The sequence below is a fragment of the Geotrypetes seraphini genome, chromosome 5 (genome assembly GCF_902459505.1).
Source record: "Geotrypetes seraphini chromosome 5, aGeoSer1.1, whole genome shotgun sequence".
Taxonomy (NCBI): Eukaryota; Metazoa; Chordata; class Amphibia; order Gymnophiona; family Dermophiidae; genus Geotrypetes; species Geotrypetes seraphini.
In genome coordinates this window covers 151,721,709-151,742,037 of record NC_047088.1, presented here as the reverse complement: position 1 = coordinate 151,742,037, position 20,329 = coordinate 151,721,709, and the positions used below count along the sequence as shown (strand labels likewise).

At 49.4% G+C, this 20,329-nt stretch overlaps 1 protein-coding gene across 1 annotated transcript in view; it reads right to left on the bottom strand.

The window, feature by feature from the left end:
• SUMO1 (small ubiquitin like modifier 1) overlaps positions 1 to 20,329 on the bottom strand; it is a 49,327-nt gene that overhangs the window by 14,537 nt on the left and 14,461 nt on the right. The window contains exon 4 of the mRNA XM_033947100.1: positions 3,735 to 3,806. Within this exon, the coding sequence (XP_033802991.1) occupies positions 3,735 to 3,806 (72 nt within the window). The remainder of the gene's footprint in view (positions 1 to 3,734; positions 3,807 to 20,329) is intronic.

Below are 20,329 nucleotides of genomic sequence, written 5' to 3'. Positions count from 1 at the left end.
CTAGGACTTCAGTAGAACGAGATTTGGGAGTAATCATCAGTGCAGACATAAAGGCTGCAAAACAAGTAGAGAAGGCCTCATCCAAGGCAAGGCAAATAATGGGATGTATCAATAGAAGTTTCGTCAGCTGGAAACCTGAAGTCATAATGCCACTGTACAGAACCATGGTGAGACCTCATCTGGAATACTGTGTGCAATTCTGGAGGCCACATTACCGCAAAGACGTGCTTAGGGTCGAGTCGGTTCAGCGGATGGCCACTAGGACGATTTCGGGGCTCAAGGGTCTCTCGTACGAAGAGAGGCTAAACAAACTACAGCTCTACACTCTAGAAGAGCGCAGGGAGAGGGGGGATATGATTGAGGCATTTAAATACATTACGGGACGTGTCGAGGTGGATGATGACATCTTCTTTCTCAAAGGACCCTCGGCCACAAGAGGGCATCCGCTCAAACTCAGAGGAGGGAAATTTAATGGGAACATCAGGAAGTATTTCTTCATGGAAAGAGTGGTGGACCATTGGAACAAGCTTCCAGAGCAGGTGGTCAAGGCCACCAGCGTGCTTGACTTTAAGAATAAATGGGACATCTACGTGGGATCCCTACGAAAGTCGAGTTAAGGAACTGGGTGATTTGCACTCAGATTTAATGGGGTGGGTCAGTAGAGTGGGCAGACTTGATGGGCTATAGCCCTTTTCTGCCGTCATCTTTCTATGTTTCTATGATTAGTCTAAGACAGGGGTCAGCAATCTGTGGCTTGCGAGCCACATGCTGCTTTTCTTGCATGTGGCTCTCCATGCCTTTTAATCTCCCTGCCAACCCCACAATCCACCCCGGAGTCTACCATGGTACCTGGTGGACCAGCAGGAGTCTTTGTGGCAGAAGCGCAGCCCTCTCACTCCTGTCTCCTTGCAGCTGCCTTCTAAAATAGCTAGGTCCTCTCACAGCTGCTCATATTTTACAAGGCAGCCGCAAGGAGGCAGGAGCTCCTGCCACAGAGACTCTCGCTGAACCACCAGGTACCTCGATAGGCCCGGGGGAGGGGGAGGATTGAGGGGTTGGGAGAGAGATTAAAGGGTTGGGGCCTGGAGAGGGGAGAGAACTTTGGCTATGGGTTGAGGGAGGGGCAGGGAAGGGAAGAAAGAAGGGCTGAGAGGGGCTGAGAGGTGCAGAGAGCTGCAAGGGGTTGGATGGGAGAGAAGCTACACCTTGTGGCTCCTTGTAAATCTTGGGTCAAACATTATGGATAAATTGACTCTTTGATGTAAAAGGTTGCTGACCCTTATTCTAAGAAAACTGGCAAGTCTCTATAGAAAGTCTACAGCATTTCACCAAGACCATACTAATATTCTTCCATATTCGAGGGGGTGCTGAAAGGTTCTCAGCCCAACCAACCAACTTCCTAAATTCTGAGCATTATTTTGCTACTGTAGCTGAAGAGAGTTCTCATTTTGTTAAGTGCCAATTTGCATAAACAAAATTCTATGTTTTGACATTGTTTTGGGTCATTGATTGAACCATATCCACATCATTCTCTTCTCGGTTGGGCTGAAAACTTTTCAGCATCCCCTTGTAACTACAGAATTAGAAAAAAAGATTTAATAAATCAAGTTCTCTCATAGGATTTCTCGAATGTGTTAAACTCTTGATGCCAAACCAGGGCCTAATCCAGTGCTATCCAAAAGAAAACAAAAAGCATAAAACAAAGTACTTATGTACAAATGTAAGTTAAAAGCCTGAATCTCTGGTTGTAGCCTTGAAACCCGAGGAAACGAACGCCAGAAGACAAACTTCCTGATTCACATGGTAGGCAGAAACTACCTTTGGGAGGAAGGAAGGCACCGTCTGCAAGAGCACAGCGGAATCCGTGATCAGTAGGAAAGGATCCCGGCACGAGAGGGCCTGAAGCTCCAAGACCCTATGGGCAAATGTGACCGCAACCAGAAAAACAGTCTTGATGGTTAAATCCTTCAATGAGGCCTGTTCAAAGGGTTCATAGGGTGGACGAGCCAGCAAGTGTAGAACCAGATTTAGATTCCACGTCGGACATGGGAGACACAATGAAGACTTCAGCCGAACCGCTCCCCTCAAAAAACAGACAATGTCCGGGTGAGACGCTAGGGATACAGGACCCAAACAAGAAAGACCCGTAATCTGCACCTTGAAAGAAGTCACAGCAGGCCCTTTTTTCAGGCCATCCTGCAGAAAATCCAGAACATGTGCTACCGAGGGAACCAAGGGATCCACCTGGGAACTTGAACACCAAGCCTGATAACACTTCCAGGCTTTTGCAAAGGCCGAGACCATGGACTTCTGCTTGCTATGCAGCAACATCCATGCCGTAAGACCAAAGTGGTCCGGATCCTGCAGAGTGACTGAACCCTGAAAAAAAGATGAGGGTGGCAGGGAAGCCAAAAATCTGAACCCGATCGGCATACCACAGTCTCCTCAGCCAATCGGGCCCAGGCCACCAAGATCACCGGGTCCCCATGTTCTGCAATGCGACGCAAAACGCATCCTATCATGGGCCATGGGGAAAAGACGTAGAAGAGACCGCTCCAAGGCCAGGAAAGCATCAGGGCGTCCAGGCCTTCGCTGCCAGCCTCTATAAAACATGTCACGATGCACTCGAACGCTCTCCGTGAAAGAGACCTCTCCGGGATCCAAAAGAAAGGAAACAGAGAAAAATGAAGGCAGATAAAGACCATATGGCCTATCTAGTCTGCCTATCCATGCTATCTATCATCCCTTCCTCTCAAGTTTCAAGTTTAATAGATTCTTTGATTTGATCGCAAAATCTTATTTCAATGCGATTTACAATAAATAACAAATAAAATAAAATAATAAAATCCACATACATCACATAGAATACTATTAGTCATTAATACATTAGACATTAATACATTAGGGAAAAGGGCAGTATAAAATACAATATTAAAAAAATAAAAATGCAAAAAAATCGGGCATAGGTTTAATACACAAAGGAAGGGAAACAAGTACCCACATATTTCAGTGAACCTCCACGTCCTACCCTAAAGTATAATAGTATCAGTTTATTGAAAAGCATCTTTAAAAAGCCAGCTCTTTAGAAGACTTTTAAATTTATTCAATAATTTTTCCTCTCTTAGGTTAATTGGAAGTAAGTTCCAGATTTGGGGGGCCAAAACAGAAAAAATCATGTCTCTCCGGGAGTAGATCACTTTTAAAGAAGGAACTATTAATAGGGATCCAAAATTCCTCTTAATTCCTTCTCCTGTTCCTAATTTCTCTCCTTACATAGGCTTCTCCGACCAAATCAGTCCAGAAGCTGCATGCTTAACTGTCAAAGCTGTTGAAGACAGAGAACTAGAGATGTGCTGGAGCTGCACAGTAACCTTATAGAACAGAGCACACAGCACTTTCTCTGTCTCCATCATTGGTCCACAGGTACAACCCACAAGTACTGCACTGATCTGGTGAAGATGCTAAGGAAGTTTTATTTCTCAAATGTTAATACCATTGCATAAAGCAGTTATATACCCATGGTGGAGGCTTTCGTTGTTACAGATAATTAAGCCAGTTAAGCCTAGGTACTGATCTGAAACTAGATACGATGGACTAAGAATGTTAAAAATCAGATAAGATCTAGAACCATTACTAGGATAGAGATTGTCACAATGACTAATATGCAGCCCTGCAATCATATTATTACTACTGACAAACAGGAATACATACATTAACTTGAAAAGGAAACTCACCTCTTTTGGGGTATGATGATCAGAAATTCTTTGACCTTCGAAGAGAAACCTGAGTGAGTTCATTGGAACGCCCTATAAAACAAACATGCAAAAACATGTTTCTGAAATCTACCAGCCATGCAGCCATACAGCTTAATATAATTAGGATTGTTGTGTGTGTTAAACAGTACTTAAACCCTTTCAGGCTCCCTTGTGGGTGCTACATATGGCACAGCTAGTGCAGGGGTGCCCACACTTTTTGGGCTTGCGAGCTACTTTTAAAATGACCAAGTCAAAATGATCTATCAACAATAAAATTAAAAAAAAAACACAAAGCACACTGTACGCTGAGAAAATGTTAATTATCATTCCTATTCTGGGGTTTTTTCAAAGAGGTCAAAGCAAATGACTCTATGCACTGTCACCTCAGTAACAACCATACAAAAATAGACAAATACCCCCCTCCCGTTTTACTAAAGCACATTAGCAGTTTTTAGCGCAGGGAGCTGCGCTGAATGCCCAGCGCTGCTCTCGACACTCATAGGCTCCCTGAGCTAAAAACCTCTATTGCGGTTTAGTAAAAGGGGACCTTAGTGTAAAATATAGATAGCAGATATAAATTCAGATACATTTTGATCACTAAATTTAAAATAAAATCATTTTTCCTACCTTGTCTGGTGATTTCATGAGTCTCTGGTTGCACTTTCTTCTTCTGATTGTGCATACAATCTTTCTTCCCTTCTTTTAGCCTGTATGCTTCCTCTCCTCCAGACCTCATTTCTTCCCCCAACTTTTCCTTCCTCTTCCCTTTCTTTCTCTCTGCCTCCCTTTCTTTTTTTTCTGTTTCTCTTCTTTCCTTCTGTCTCCCTGCCTGCCCTTTTTCTTTCTTTCTCCCTGCCCTCCCCCAAGCCACTGCCATTGCCATCGGGGACCAGAACCCAAACGCCACCAATAACAGGCCCCAAGCTCTCCCTGCTTCGGCCAACCAGCATTCCTCTCCCCGAAGTCAATTCTACCGTCGGGAAGAGGAAGGCTGATCAGTCCAAGATCGTGATCAACCTATTGGGGGAAATGCTGCCGGGTCCTGCCTTCGCGGAAACTGAAAGTAGGCAGGACCCGGCAGCAAGAAGAGGAAATGCTTCATTTACTTGTCTCCCGCCTTAGCCCATAGCGAACGCTTGCTCAGGGCTCTCAACATGTGCGTGCCGGCTTCCCTTCTCCCCTGGATATAACTTCCGGTTTCGGAGGGAAGAGAAGAGAAGCCGGCACGCACACTTTAGAGTCCGGAGCATAAGTTCGCTACTGGCTTAAATCTCCAAGCCGGTTTTGGGGGGGGGGGGGTTAAATGTTCAGCAGCGGCAGATGACAGCTGGGCGGACCGCCCAGCTAAAAGGCCCTAGGGAGAACACTGTAGAGGAAGGCTGATCGGCCCATAGATCAGGACGGCAACACGAGTCTGCGATCGACTCACGTTGCCTTCCTGAGCTACTGGTCGATCGCGATCGACGTGTTGGGCACCCCTGAGCTAGTGCTTAGGGAGAATTCCCAGTCATTAGGTAGAAGTTTAGGCAAAGTTCCACTCTTGTGATACTACCTGCTGACCAGGCTTGCAGGGTTTCAGGGTAGTAACAGAAATAATTCTACCATCCTGCTCTCTTTGCTGAATACTGACAGAAATGTCTTGATACATAGTTTAAACTATATATAACAGAGATGTACTATATATCTCTGATTCAAGCTCAGCTGCAAATAGATAAATTACTATTCAGGGCATGTTCTCCCTCTCTCTTTTTTTTAAGTTCAAACATTCTTTATTTGAAAGTTTTCAAAAATAGAAAACCCACCATTACAAAAATAATAAACCAAGAACAAGGAAGGGAAAATTATGTCCTACCTGTTAATTTTCTTTCCTTTAGTCACAGCAGATGAATCCAGAGACTAGTAGGATAACAGCCATCAACCAGCAAGTGGAGACAGGGTATATCTTGGATGTACAGCCTCCTGGCCAACCAGTAAAAGTTTTCTCAAAGCAGCTGAAACAACGCACAGAAAAAAAATAAAATCTACGAGACAAAAGGAACATATGTAACATCTGTCCGCACAAGTGCTACCCAAATCTCTGAGGCTCTACTAGCCCACAAGGCATGTCCAAACCGCGTCTGCCAGCGCCACACCCCGCAACAGGGTGGGGCTCTGGATCATCTGCTGTGACTAAGGGAAAGAAAATTAACAGGTAGGACATAATTTTCCCTTCCTTGTCATCAGCAGCAAATGAATCCAGAGACTAGTGGGATGCATCAAAGCAATCCAAACATAGGGAGGGAAAGAACTCAGGGAACGTGCAAGGCCATTCCCCCCCATCCTGCCGTGCAGCACCTGGCCAAGGAGTATGTATCCCATGCTCATGCAGAGGTTAACCCCCTCCATAGCCCTGTAAGTAGGAGCAATCATCGCCAGAGAGCACCGCCCCGTGCTGCTCCCTGGAACATAAGAGGGAAAGCAGCCTCCTACCATGACTACAATGCCCCAGAGAACCCCTTGTGGAATAACCTTATTGTGTCAGGGACCTGTCTGTAGATGACAGCCCAAACCCCCCACAAGGCGGCAGGGCAGCAAGCCAAAATTGTGGCAAGGGAAGGATCCCCATCCAATCGAAGCCTTGGGAGGCAAACTGCCAACCAAAGTGGGGAAGAATACTAGGAGGAGACAAGGTTTCATCCCCCCCTCCCCGAATCCTCAGGAAAAAACAGTGACAACCTCAGAAGCTGAGGAAGCAGAACTAAACATCCCATCCACTTCTCCATAGGAAGGAATTCTAGAAGGAGCAGCAGGAATAAACACACAAGTGAGGCCTGAATCACAGAGAAATATTTGAGACCTGAGAACCTCTCAACTGAGGCCCAAGCTCCAAGACAACGTTACCCCTGAGGCCCGAGCCACAGGAAAATCTCCCAACTGAGGCCCAAGCCAGAGGAAATTTCTCCACTGAGGCCTGAGCCACAGGAAAGTCCCCAATGGAGACCTGAGCCACAAGAAATGTTCTCAACTGAGGCCTGAGTCACAGGAAGATCACTCAAACGGAGGCCCGAGCTACAGGAAAAAAACATCAAACTAAGGCCCGAGCAACAGGAAATCTCTCAACTGAGGCCTGAGCCACAGGAAATAACACTCCACGGAGGCCTGAATTCCCTGAAAAAACACACAACTGAGGCCTGAGCCACAGGAAAAAACTTCCAACTGAGGCCTGAGCCACCGGAAAGAACACTCAATGGCAGCCTGAGCCACCGGAAAGAACACTCAACTGAGGCCTGAGCCACAGGAAAAAAACTCTCAACTGAGGCCTGGAGCCACAAGAAAGTCTCTCCACCGAGGCCTGAGCCAACGGAAAGAACTCTCAACTGAGGCCAGGAGCCACAGGAAAGTCTCTCTACCGAGGCCCGAGCCACCAGAAAGAACTCTGAACTGAGGCCTGGAGCCACTAGAAATAACTTTCTACTGAGGCTGGAGCCACAGGAAAGCCTTGACTGAGGCCTGAGCCACAAGAAAGAACTCACAACTGAGGCCTAAGCCGCAGGAACACCACTCACCTGAGGCCTAAGCCCCAGGAACACTCCTTGCCTGAGGCCAAAGCCCCAGGAACAATCCTCGCCTGAGGCCAAAGCCCCAGGAACACCCCTCGTCTGAGGCCAAAGCCCCAGGAACACCCCTCGTTGAGGCCAAAGCCCCAGGAACACCCCTCGTCTGAGGCCTAAGCCCCAGGAACACTCTTCCTCTGAGGCCTAAGCCACAGGAACACTCTTCCTCTGAGGCCTAAGCCACAGGAACACTCTTCCTCTGAGGCCTAAGCCACAGGAACACTCTTCGACTGAGGCCTAAGCCACAGGAGCACTCTTTGACTGAGGCCTAAGCCACAGGAACACTCTTCCTCTGAGGCCTAAGCCACAGGAACACTCTTCCTCTGAGGCCTAAGCCACAGGAACACTCTTCGGCTGAGGCCTAAGCCACAGGAACACTCTTCCTCTGAGGCCTAAGCCACAGGAACACTCTTCGGCTGAGGCCTAAGCCACAGGAACACTCTTCGGCTGAGGCCTAAGCCACAGGAACACTCTTCGGCTGAGGCCTAAGCCACAGGAACACTCTGCGTCTGAGGCCTAAGCTCCAGGAACACTCCGCATCTAAGGCCGAAGCCCCCAAACCACAGGAATACTTCTGTACTGAGGTCGAAGCCACAGGAACACTCTTGGTCTGAGGCCTAAGCCACAGGAATGCCACTTATAGCTTTAGAAATTTCAGCAACATTGATGCCTCGAGTATTTCTTCTAATTTAGGCTGAAAATAGATGAGTTCACCACACTTACTATCGAAGATCAAATAGACTCATGGACTTCCTCAATGAAAATGTTACTTGATTATATAGCACCTAACGTGACATAGTCAGGCTTGAGGAATGGGCTGCGACATGGAAGATGAAGTCCAACGTGGACAAGTGTAAAGTGATGTATGTTGGTAGCAAAAATCTCATGCACAAATACAGGATGTCCAGGGCGGTACTTGGAAAGACCTCCCAGGAAAGGGATTTGGGAGTTCTGATCGACAAGTCGATGAAGCCGTCCGCGCAATGTGCGGCGGCGGCGAAAAGGGCGAACAGAATGCTAAGGAATGATAAAGAAGGGGATCATGAACAGATCGGAGAAGGTTATCATGCCACTGTACCGGGCCATGGTGTGCCCTCACCTGGAGTATTACGTACAGCACTGGTCGCCGTACATGAAGGACACGGTACTACTCGAAAGGGTCCAGAGAAGAGAGACTAAGATGGTTAAGGGGTTGGAGGAGCTGCCGTACAGCGAAAGATTAGAGAAACTGGGCCTCTTCTCCCTCGAACGGAGGAGATTGAGAGGGATCATGATCAAAACATTCAAGGATAGGTTGTTCACCCTCTCTAAGGTAGGGAGAACGAGAGGGCACTCTCTAAAGTTGAAAGGGGATAGGTTCCGTACAAACGTAAGAAAGCTCTTCTTCACCCAGAGAGTGGTGGAAAACTGGAACACTCTTCCGGAATCTGTCATAGGGGAAAACACCCTCCAGGGATTCAAGACAAAGTTAGACAAGTTCCTGCAGAACAAGGACGTACGCTGGTAGGGCTAGTCTCAGTTAGGGCGCTGGTCTTTGACCAGAGGGCCGCCGTGTGAGCGGACTGCTGGGTATGATGGACCACTGGTCTGACCCAGCAGCGGCAATTCTTATGTTCTTATGTTCTAATGAGCACCACACTATCAGGAAATCACAAAAAAAATTATTGGTATACCTAAGAACTATCATTCCTTAAACGCCAACTATGTTCTGTGGAAAGATGATAGAGACAAGATTGCTCCTCTTCTATGCTTAACCTATTTAAAGAAAAAGCTACTCTCTACAAACTCTCCATTGAACAGGCAAAAAAATAACACTATTCCAAATGTATTTCTAAAGCTAAAAGCATCTCTGCACTTTACACTATTGTAAAAAATCACTTCTAAAACAGATCTAAATAAAGAAGACATTCCTCCTGCACAAGATCTAGCCAACTATTTTACTGATAAAATACAAAAGATTTGCAACAAACTACCCCTTTCTACAACAAAAATAATTGTAAATTCATCCACAGAAGTTTCACATCTTAATCTCAGTAAATTCTCTACATCACAGTTCTTCAACCGCCGGTCCGTGGACCGGTGCCGGTCCGCAGGAAATTTTTGCCGGTCCGCACAGGGCATGCAAGATTGACTCACTTCAACTTCCTGCCGGTCCATGCAGGGCCGGCAAGATCAACATCTGAAGCCTGCACTGAGCCGGAGAGATCTTGGGGAGCCTCCGACAGTGGCTTTCTCCCCTCTCTGCAGCTCTCCTTTACTTCCCAGCGCAGCGATTCACGAAGGCAGCCTCGGGGCTTTTGCTGAGTCACGGCTGCCTCTGATGATGCAACTTCCTCTTTCCTCAGAGGCGGCGCGCGACCCAACAAAGGACCCGAGGCTGCCTTCGTGAATCGCTGCGCTGGGAAGTAAGAAGAGCTGCTGGGAGGGGAGAAAACCACTATCAGAGTCTGGGAAGCTGCTGGGCAGGAAAAAAAGGGTCAGCTGTTACTGGAGAGGGAGAAGGAGAGATGCTTCTGGGAGGGGAGGAGGGAAAGGAATCTGGGAAGCTTCTGGGCAAGGAAAAAAAGGGACAGCTGCTACTGGAGAGGGAGAAGGAGAGATGCTTCTGGGAGGGGAGGAGGGAAAGGAATCTGGGAAGCTGCTGGGAAAGGAAAAAAGGGACAGCTGCTACTGGAGAGGGAGAAATGCTTCTGGGAGGGGAGGAGGGAAAGGAATCTGGGAAGCTGCTGGGCAAGGAAAAAAAGGGACAACTTCTACTGGAGAGGGAGAGATGCTGTTGGGAGGGGAGGAGGGAAAGGAATCTGGGAAGCTGCTGGGCAAGGGAAAAAAAGGGACAGCTGCTACTGGAGAGGGAGAAGGAGAGATGTTTCTGGGAGGGGAGGAGGGAAAGGAATCTGGGAAGCTGCTGGGCAAGGAAAAAAAGGGACAGGTGCTACTGGAGAGGGAGAAGGAGAGATGCTGCTGGGAGGGGAGGAAGGGAAGAGAGTTACTGCTGGACAGGAGGAGGAGGGAAGGGAGAATGAAAAAAGGAAGGAAACAGCTGGCAGAGAGATTAGAGGAGGGGAAGGGGAGACACAGGCATGAGAAAGTAGAGAGATTGATGATAGGAAGGGGTCAGCAGAAAAATAAGCAGAGAGGGACAACGATGATAGATCTGATGTAGGAGAGATAAAAATGAAGAGAGAAGTGAAGCTGGAATGAATCATGTAAAAAGGAGAGAGGGGCACAGAAAGAGGACAGATACCATATGGAAGGGGGAGAAGACAGACAGTGGATGGAAGGGGCAGATGCTGGAGTGAAGAGACAGAGAGGGCAGACGCTGGAAGGAAGACAGTGAAAAGAAGATTGAAAGCAGAAACCAGAGACGACAAAAGGTAGAAAAAAATAATTTTATTTTTATTTTGTGATTAGAATATATCAGATTTGAAATATATATCCTGCTAGAGCTGGTGTTAGACATAACTGGAGACTGCAAAACCCAGACAGTGCTTCTTTAGCTTCCAGCTGGCTTAGGGCGCTCTTTGACCAGGGGGCAGTTGCCCTAGTTGCACTCCCCTAAAACTATTCCTGTCATGTGTGACTGCAGTATTCTGTTAGCATGATATTTCTGTGTAGCATTCTGTAATAATTTGGCTTGTTCAGTTTTCTTGATAGTAGAGGGGATATATGTGAAGGGGAGGGGAGACAGGGGTTTTGTTGATCCTGCTCTGAATTATTTGTATTTATAAAATGACAATTGTACATAATATTGTTTCTTTTTATACTTTAATAAAATACATTCAATATAAAATCATAACTGAGGCTTGTGTGGATGGGATCAGATGATTTGTGGGGACCGAGCTCGCGGAGATGGGGCGGAAACAGGGTTTTTAAATTTTAGTTCTAGTAGTTTGCCAGTCCACAAAATAATTCTTTTTTTTCTGCCGGTCCACGGGTGTAAAAAGGTTGAAGAACACTGCTCTACGTTCTCCCTCTGTGGCAAAAATTCAACATCTTATTCAAAACATGAACCTGTCTGACCCCTCTTTTGACTCAATTTCGCCAACCATGCTAAAACTCTACTTTCCAATCTTTGGACCCTACATCCACTGTATGATCACTACCATCTTACAAAATGCCCACAATATGGAAAGCAGCGACGATTCATCCCAAAATAAAAGACTTCAAGGACTCTAAAACCAACTGCTCAAAGTATCACCCCATAGCTACTCTTCCATTCCTCGCCAAGATTACAGAAAAAAATTATCTTTAGTCAACTTTCCAACTTTGTGGAGAAAACAGATGCACTCCACCCTAACCAAACCGGATTCAGACCGAATCACTCAACTGAATTCTCTTTGACTAGCCTTACATCTTTAATTCTCTATCATTTAGACCATGCTGTCCCGAGCCTCCGCTGTCCAGGGGAGGCACACGTGTAGCGGGTCCCTCTGTGGACTCCAATGTGAAATGAGCATATTCTGAAATGGGCGCATATGGGTCCTGGCACACAGAATCACATCTATCATCGATATCAGGACCTGAAAATACTGCCATGCTGCTGGGTTCACTGGCATCCAGAAACAACGGTAGGCAGCTTCTCCATGCGGGAGGGGGAGGGGGGGAGGCTGTGGGGATGCGAGCGGTCCTTCGGGTGGGAGTGCGAGCGGTCCTTCGGGGTGGGGGTACGAGCGGTCCTTCGGAAAGGAGAGTCAGGGCGGGTGAAAGGAGAGTCGGGGCAGCGAGAGAAGAGTCGGGGCGGTGAGAGGAGAGTCGGGGCGGCGAACGGAGAGTCGGGGCGGCATGCGCAGTATATGCGTGTGCGCGCTATAGTAAAATTTTTTTACATAAATTTCTGTTTCCCGCGCGCTATACCCGTGTGCGCGTTTTACACGGGTGCGCGGTATATGGGTGAAAATACGGTAGTTATCTTTCAAAAAAGATGCTTGGAAGGTTAAAAAAGTAATCTTAAATTAAAATCAAGGAAAAAAAATCCAAGATAGCCCCCATGCAATTTTCAAAACAAAACAGCCTGAGAAAAACATGGTGATTTCAGGATTTTTTTTTTTTTTGGGGGGGGGGATCTAAGGCTAACTCCCAAACTGCCTAAAACTCACTTTTGGAGACCTTCAAAAATCTTTGATACAGTCTGTCAGTTCATTACTTACCGTGCCACATGATACTGAAAGAATGCAGGAAAGGTAGTTGTAACAGCCAACAGGGAGGTGCTCTGCATTAACAAGTCTGTGCACTGGACTCTGACTCCTACGACTGCCCCCCCCCCCCCCTCCGACCGAAACAAACAGTCGGAGACCACCACCAGACCAGCGCTGAAGCGAATATGCAGAGGAACGCAGTCAGCTTCAATCCCGGTTGCACCTCCACAGAGTCACACACCCACCCACTAGCAAACGAACCTGGGGTGAGCAAGCTCCCAAGGGATGGATCCCTGAGCTCCAGAACGAAGAAGCAGGCTGTCCAGGGGGCATACTGTCAGGCAGTTGACCCACCCTGGAAGCAGACTTCCCAAAGGTCTGCGATCTTCCATAGCCCAAGACGTCCCATGCGGGGAACACTGAAGCACTGTGGTAAACGTCGCAAAAATGCATTAAAAAAATACTGATATTAAAGAAAAATAAACACGAGCAGAAAAGACATGCTCCCTTTGTCAGGCTTATAGGTTAAAAACAATTCTCTTGGAGGCGATGTTGAGATAAGATGGGAGGTGCTGAAAACTGAATATTTATGTCCCCCTACAAGCTTGTCCAGTGAGAATAGGCCCACAACCCATTTGTCCAGAAATAGTGTGGAATTGTACAAGAATAGCAGTTATGGCTGGAAATTACACAATGGGCTCTCTCTATCTTAAGAGTAGATCCAGGCACAGCTGTAAGAAATCTTGAAGAAAACTGATACAGAACCCAATAGGATCCTTTGCTTCACAATCTTCTGGAAAGTCTAAACTAAACTAAACTTTAGGCTTATATACCGCATCTTCTCTATAACAGTAGAGCTCGGCACGGTTTACAAAAGAGAACAAATACAATATGAATTTGGAATAGTATGGAGAGAAGCGGAATTTACAACTATGAAAATAGCCAAGTTTTCAGAATGTTTTCGAAATATTTGGCGAGATCTTCAAATTCAAGCTGTAAATGATGTATGGCTTTATTATGCTTGGTTGGTAACTGTGCTTTCTCTTCCAACATGGCAGTGTGCAAATCCAATATGGTAACTCTTTGAAAAAAGGTGTTGAAGTTGTTCTGTCTGCACATCTACACCAGCCTGCAGGTCTTTGATAACTGTGTGATTAGATTGAAGAACTTCTTTTATTTCAGCAAGCTCCTCCATTAAGGAGGTAAGAGAGGCGAGTTCAAAGGATCCTTTGCAGCTGGATTCTTTTGTAAAGATAGTGGGTCATACTTAATTAACAGAAAATACTGCATCAATTCTCTTCAATTTACAAAATGCCATTATCAAGTTTCAAGTTCAAGTTTTATTAAAATTTGATATACACGCAATGTCAAATTATATAGACGTTTAGAGGGAAACGAGAGATGAATAAGCTGAAAATAGTTCTAACTGCATGCAAAGATAGAATAGGTCCTGTGGGAACTCAAAGAAACATGTCTGCTTACATGCTAAGTTTTATCAATTGCATGCAGCAAACAAGAGCTATTCTAATATTACATTATGTTTAAAATCTGAAATCATTCACTGGTACAGATATACAAAAAAGCACAGTTACTTACCGTAACAGGTGTTATCCAGGGACAGCAGGCATATATTCTCACATGTGGTTGACGTCATCTACGGAGCCCCGCGCGGACAGCTTTTCAAGCAAACTTGATTGAAGTTTCAAGTTTGCACACTGCACCACGCATGTGCTAGCCTTCTTGCCCACTAGAGGGCGCATCCCCACCTCGTGGTCCTCAGTTCCATATCCAGCAAAGAAGCCATCCCCGGGGAGGAGGGCGGGTTGTGAGAATATATGCCTGCTGTCCCTGGATAACACCTGTTACGGTAAGTAACTGTGCTTTATCCCAGGACAAGCAGGCATGATATTCTCACATGTGGGTGACCTCCAAGCCAACCCAAAAAAGGGCAGGTGGGAGGATGGCAATTCAGGAAAACAGGTTACGTAACACCGACTGGCCAAACCGGCCGTTGCTTCTGGACAAAGTGTCCAGACAGTAGTGGGAGGTGAACGTATGAACCGAAGACCAAGTGGCAGCTTTACATATGTCCTCCACAGGAGTAGACCGGAGGAAAGCAACAGAAGCTGCCATAGCCCTGACCTTATGCCCCGTGACTCGACCATGGAGCGTGAGACCAGCCTGAGCGTAGCAAAAAGAAATACAAGCAGCCAACCAGTTGGACAAGGTGCGCTTGGAAACAGGATGTCCCAACCGATTAGGATCAAAGGACAAAAACAATTGAGGAACCTTCCGATGAGACTTGGTACGTTGGAGATAAAAGGCCAACGCCCTCTTACAGTCAAGCGTGTGAAGCGCCGCCTCACCAGGATGAGAGTGGGGCTTCGGGAAGAACACCGGAAGAACAATGGACCGATTGAGGTGGAAATCAGACACAACCTTAGGCAAAAATTTAGGATGGGTGCGAAGAACCACCTTGTCATGATGAAACACAGTAAAAGGTGGATCCGCAACCAAAGCCTGCAGCTCACTAATCCGACGAGCGGATGTGAGCGCAATCAAAAAGACCGCTTTCCAAGTGAGAAACTTAAGATGAGATTTATCAAGAGGCTCAAAGGGAGGCCTCATCAGCTGAGCTAAGACCACATTAAGATTCCAAACTACAGGAGGAGGTTTCAGAGGAGGACGGACATTCCCGAGACCCCTCATGAAACGAGTTACCAGAGGATGAAGAGAGAGAGATTGACCCTCGAGATGCCGATGGAACGCCGCAATGGCACTGAGATGCACCCGAATGGAAGTCGTCTTCAGTCCAGACTGAGACAGATGCAACAAATATTCCAGCACCGAAGACACGGGAACTGAACTCGGTTCCAGATGGCTCGAGGAACACCAGGATGAAAATCTGGTCCATTTCTGGGAATAACAAAGCCGAGTCGAGACCTTGCGCGAGGCATCCAAAATCTCCCTCACCGACTGAGAAACAGGAACCGAAGTCAAGGGGAAAGGAACCAAGCGGTCAGATGTAAAGACTGAAGATTGGGATGCAACAGCGAACCCCGACTCTGAGACAGCAGAGAGGGAAAGACAGGCAGAAGTAGAGGGTCCCTGACACTGAGTTGAAGAAGCAGGGAGAACCAGTGCTGTCTGGGCCAACGAGGCGCAATGAGAATCATAGTAGCTCTGGTCGACTTGAGATGTACCAGCGTTCTCAAGATCAGAGGAAAAGGAGGGAACGCATAAAGGAACCTCCCCCCCCCAATCGAGAAGGAAGGCATCGGCCTCGAGACGGTCCCGGGAGTACATCCGAGAACAGTAGAGGGGTAGTTTGTGAGTCTCCGGGGAGGCAAACAGATCCACCTGAGGAGTCCCCCAGCGGTCGAAGACCTCGCGTAGAACCCGGGCGTTCAGCGACCACTCGTGCGGCTGGAGAAGACGACTGAGTTTGTCTGCCAGACAGTTCTTCTCTCCCTGGATGTAAACCGCACGTAGGAATATGTTCTGGGAGACGGCCCAGTCCCAAAGGCGCAGGGCTTCCTGGCACAGAGGCCAAGAGCCCGTCCCCCCTTGTTTGTTTACATAATACATTGCCACTTGGTTGTCCGTCTGTACGAGCACTACTTGATCGTGCAGTAGGTGGCAGAAAGCTCGTGCAGCCAGAAAAATGGCACGAAGCTCCAACACATTGATGTGACAAAGACGGTCCTCGGCGGACCATAGGCCCTGCGTTCGCAGACCATCGAGATGTGCCCCCCACGCGTACTCCGAGGAGTCCGTGGTCAGGACCTTGCAACATGGAGGAACGAGAAACAGCAAACCCCCTGAAAGATTGGAAGAGTTGGTCCACCAATGGAGCGAGCGTCTCAAAGAAGGAGTCACTGTTATCGGACAAGAGACTGGGTCGCGATCCTGTCGCCATTGAGAGGCCAGAGTCCACTGAGGAAGCCTCAGATGCAAGCGAGCGAAGGGAGTGACGTGGACCGTCGATGCCATGTGGCCCAGAAGGATCATCATACGCTGAGCCGACACCACAGATAGCTTCAAAACTTGGCGACCTAACCGAAGCAAGGCCTCCCTCCGAGGAGGGGGGAGGAAAGAGCGGCGGCGAACTGTGTCCAGCACGGCGCCGATAAATTGTAGAGACTGAGCCGGGCACAACTGAGACTTGGGAAAGTTCACTTCGAACCCTAGTCGTTGAAGTAAGATGATAGTCTGTTGGGTCGCTAAGATAACTCCCTCCCTGGTCGGGGCCTTGATTAGCCAATCGTCCAGGTAGGGAAAGACCTGCAGCCCCCGAGAGCGCAGGGCTGCCGCGACTACCACCATACACTTCGTGAATACCCGAGGGGACGACGCTAGACCAAAGGGAAGGACCCGATACTGAAGGTGCAAATCTCCCACTTGGAACCGTAAGAACTTGCAAAAAGTGGGATGCACCGGAACATGGGTATATGCTTCCTTCAAGTCCAGGGAGCACATCCAATCCCCTTCCTCCAACAGGGGGTACAGAACCGGAAGCGATAACATACGGAACTTCTCCCGGACCAGGAACTTGTTGAGCTTCCTGATGTCCAAAATGGGGCGCAAATCCCCGGTCTTTTTCGGGACCAAAAAGTAACGGGAGTAAAACCCCCGACCCCGCTGGTCTGGAGGGACCAGCTCCACTGCCCGTAGGCTCAACAAGGCCCTGGCCTCGACCAGGAGAAGGGCCAACTGGCTCCGATTGGACGGGCAAGCGCTGGGCGGCCTGTCTGGAGGCTGTGATAAGAATTTGAGTGAATAACCCTCGGAGACGGTCCGGAGCACCCATGCGTCGGATGTTATCTCGGTCCAAGCCACGTAAAAGGACCTGAGTCGACCCCCGATGGGGAGGGGGTACGGCGATACCGCGGAGGGGGCCCGCCCCCAACCGCAGATCCCGTCAAAAAGATGGCGCGGGCTTGGACGCTCCCTGCACTGGAGGTTTAGACTGACCTCCCCTACCCTGTTGGGGTGGGCGTCGGGGCGGAGGTCTCGAGAAGGCCGGCGTAGATTTTTGCGGGTATCTTCTCGGGGGCTGCCGAAAGGGTTTTTGCGGCGGGGCCTTAGGTTTGGGGCGGACCAGGGAGGCCAGAGAGCGCTCCTGCTCTGACAGACGCTTGGTCGCCGCCTCCAGGGAGTCGTCGAATAGCTCAGACCCCACGCAGGGCAAGTTCGCCAAACGCTCCTGCAGGTTGGGGTCCATCTCGAGGGTACGGAGCCACGCCAGCCGGCGCATAGCCACCGCACAGGCCGATACCCTCGAGGCGAGCTCAAAGGCGTAGTACACAGCGTGGAATAGGTACAAGCGCAATTGCGACAGCTGTGACATAAAAGTGGCGAACTTCTCCCTATGGGAATCAGGTATGACTTCCCGAAAAGTCGGGAGGTCCTTCACCATGGCACGTAAGTAGGAAGAATAAGAAAATGCGTAATTTAAGACCCTCGTCGCCATCTGAGAGTTAGCGTAGAGGCGACGACCAAATTTGTCGAGGGTCCGTCCTTCCCTCCCCGGCGGGACTGCTGCAGACACCCTGGAAGGTTGAGTCCTCTTAAGCGCCGACTCCACCAGGAGCGATTGGTGGGAGAGTTGCGCCTTCTCAAACCCCTTAGGAGGGAGGGTCCGGTATTTCGACTCCATCTTGGACGGCACCACCGTGACTGTAAGAGGGGTCTCCAAATTCCTCAGTAAGGTCTGATGAAGGACCTTATTCAGCGGAAGGCGAGGGGATTCCCGAGGGGGAGCCGGAAGATCCTGCTCCTCCAAAAACTCCTTGGTGTAATGGGAACCTGCCAACAAGTCCACTCCCAAAGCCCCCGCCTTATCCTGCACAAACCGGGAGAATGACGAAGGTCTGGCAGGCGAAGAAGGAGACCGAGATTTCCCCGCCGAGCCGAAAGGGGAGGCCTCGCGGGAATACCTCGGCTCTCTACCCGACCCCGATCCCCACGAGGCACGCTCCCGGGACCTCCAAGGGGTCGGGGACCGATCATGCCTGAGGGAAGCCTCGGGGGAACCCCCCAGGGTACGAGGAATCGAGGCCCGTCCCTTCCGCCTCGGCGAGGAGGCACGGAACCTTTTCCGACAGGGGAGCGGAAAAGACTGGGGTTATCCAGGCGGAGCTCCGAGACCTGTAAGGTCTCGCCCCCGAGCGGCGACGAGCGACCGCGCCTCCGAGGCGAGGCCCGAGATCGCTTCGCCTTCCTCGGACGGCGCCTCGCCCGAGGCCTGCCCGAAGGCGAGGAGCCTCGCGAGGACCTCAAAGAAGAAGAGGACGAGAGTCTCCGCACCCAGCGCATCTTATCACGGGGCCGCACGCTACGCTCAGGTTGTCCCACCGATGCCGGGTCCGAGGGTAAAGCCAAGGGTGAGGCAGTACGAACCTCGGGGGCCGAAGCCCCAGCATCCGAGGCCGAGGTCGCCAACTGCGGGGCAGCCGAGACCGAAGCAGTCGAGGTCGAAGCCTGCTGCAGGTGCTCAATGGCCCCGGACAGCTCCGAGGCGATCAAAGCCCGGAGTAAGTCCTGGAAGGCCGGGATCGTCATCCCAGGTGGTAACACCTGTCGATGCTCCTCAGAGGGCGACCTCGGTCTCGAGTATTCCCTCGGGGCAATCGATCTTGATACCTTGGGCTGGGCGGAGGCGGACCCTCCTGCCATCGAGGAGCCCGAGGATGGCTTCTTGGTCGAACCTGGAGCTGAGGAGGGAAGTGGAGACTTACCCGAGGTCGGCTTGGACGAGGCAACAGGCTTCGGCGGGGCCGAAGGTCGAGGCGAAGCCGAGGGGCCCGAGGCCGAGGTCAAGGCCGGGGCCGAAGCCGAGGCCGAACTCGAGGCCTTCCCGGTCGGGGACTCAACGGCGAAAAGTTCCGCCATGCGGGCCTTGCGACGTTTGAGAGCCCGCTTCTGAAAAGTGGCACACCTGGCACAAGAGTCTGTTGGGTGCTGGGGCCCCAAACACCTCAAGCAGCACCGGTGAGGATCAGTAATTGACAATAGTCGGTCGCACCGACCGCACTTTTTAAATCCCGTCACGGGCCGGGACATGGGCCCAAAAAGCGGCCGAGAACAGGCGAGGTCCCACGGCCACCGGGAGCCCCCGGAGCGACGGAAAAATAAATCCTTTTTTTTTTTTTACAAGAACGAAACAACTAAATCAAAGAAACAAAAAAACGCAGCGACCGCGTCGAAATTAGGACACAGCCGCGGCGACAGAAGGCAAAAGCAGAGCACAATTTTCCACAGGGCTTCTGGCTCCGCGGATGAAATTGAACTGAGGACCACGAGGTGGGGATGCGCCCTCTAGTGGGCAAGAAGGCTAGCACATGCGTGGTGCAGTGTGCAAACTTGAAACTTCAATCAAGTTTGCTTGAAAAGCTGTCCGCGCGGGGCTCCGTAGATGACGTCACCCACATGTGAGAATATCATGCCTGCTTGTCCTGGGATAATAGGGGAAATCAGGAGGGGGTGGGGGGAGGAGACTTTTTACCATTATATCTTTCAGCATCTACAAATGTGAAATGCAATCATGCATTTAAGCACATAATTCTATAAAGGAAAATTGTAAATGTTTTAACACAAAACTGCCTGGGAGTCACACATGTGGATTGAGCATGGCTGGGACACTGGCATGTCTCCCATTTACAGCAAACTGTAAATTACACACATTACACATAGGCACATCTATTTATGCCTGCCACTAACCTGGCTTAAGTGGCCATGCCTAACGTTGGGTGTGCCAGTATTCTTATCTAGGTGCCCAGATGCTTTTATAGAATAGTTGACCCCCCATGCTACATTGGGGCACCTCAACATGGGTGCCCAGTTA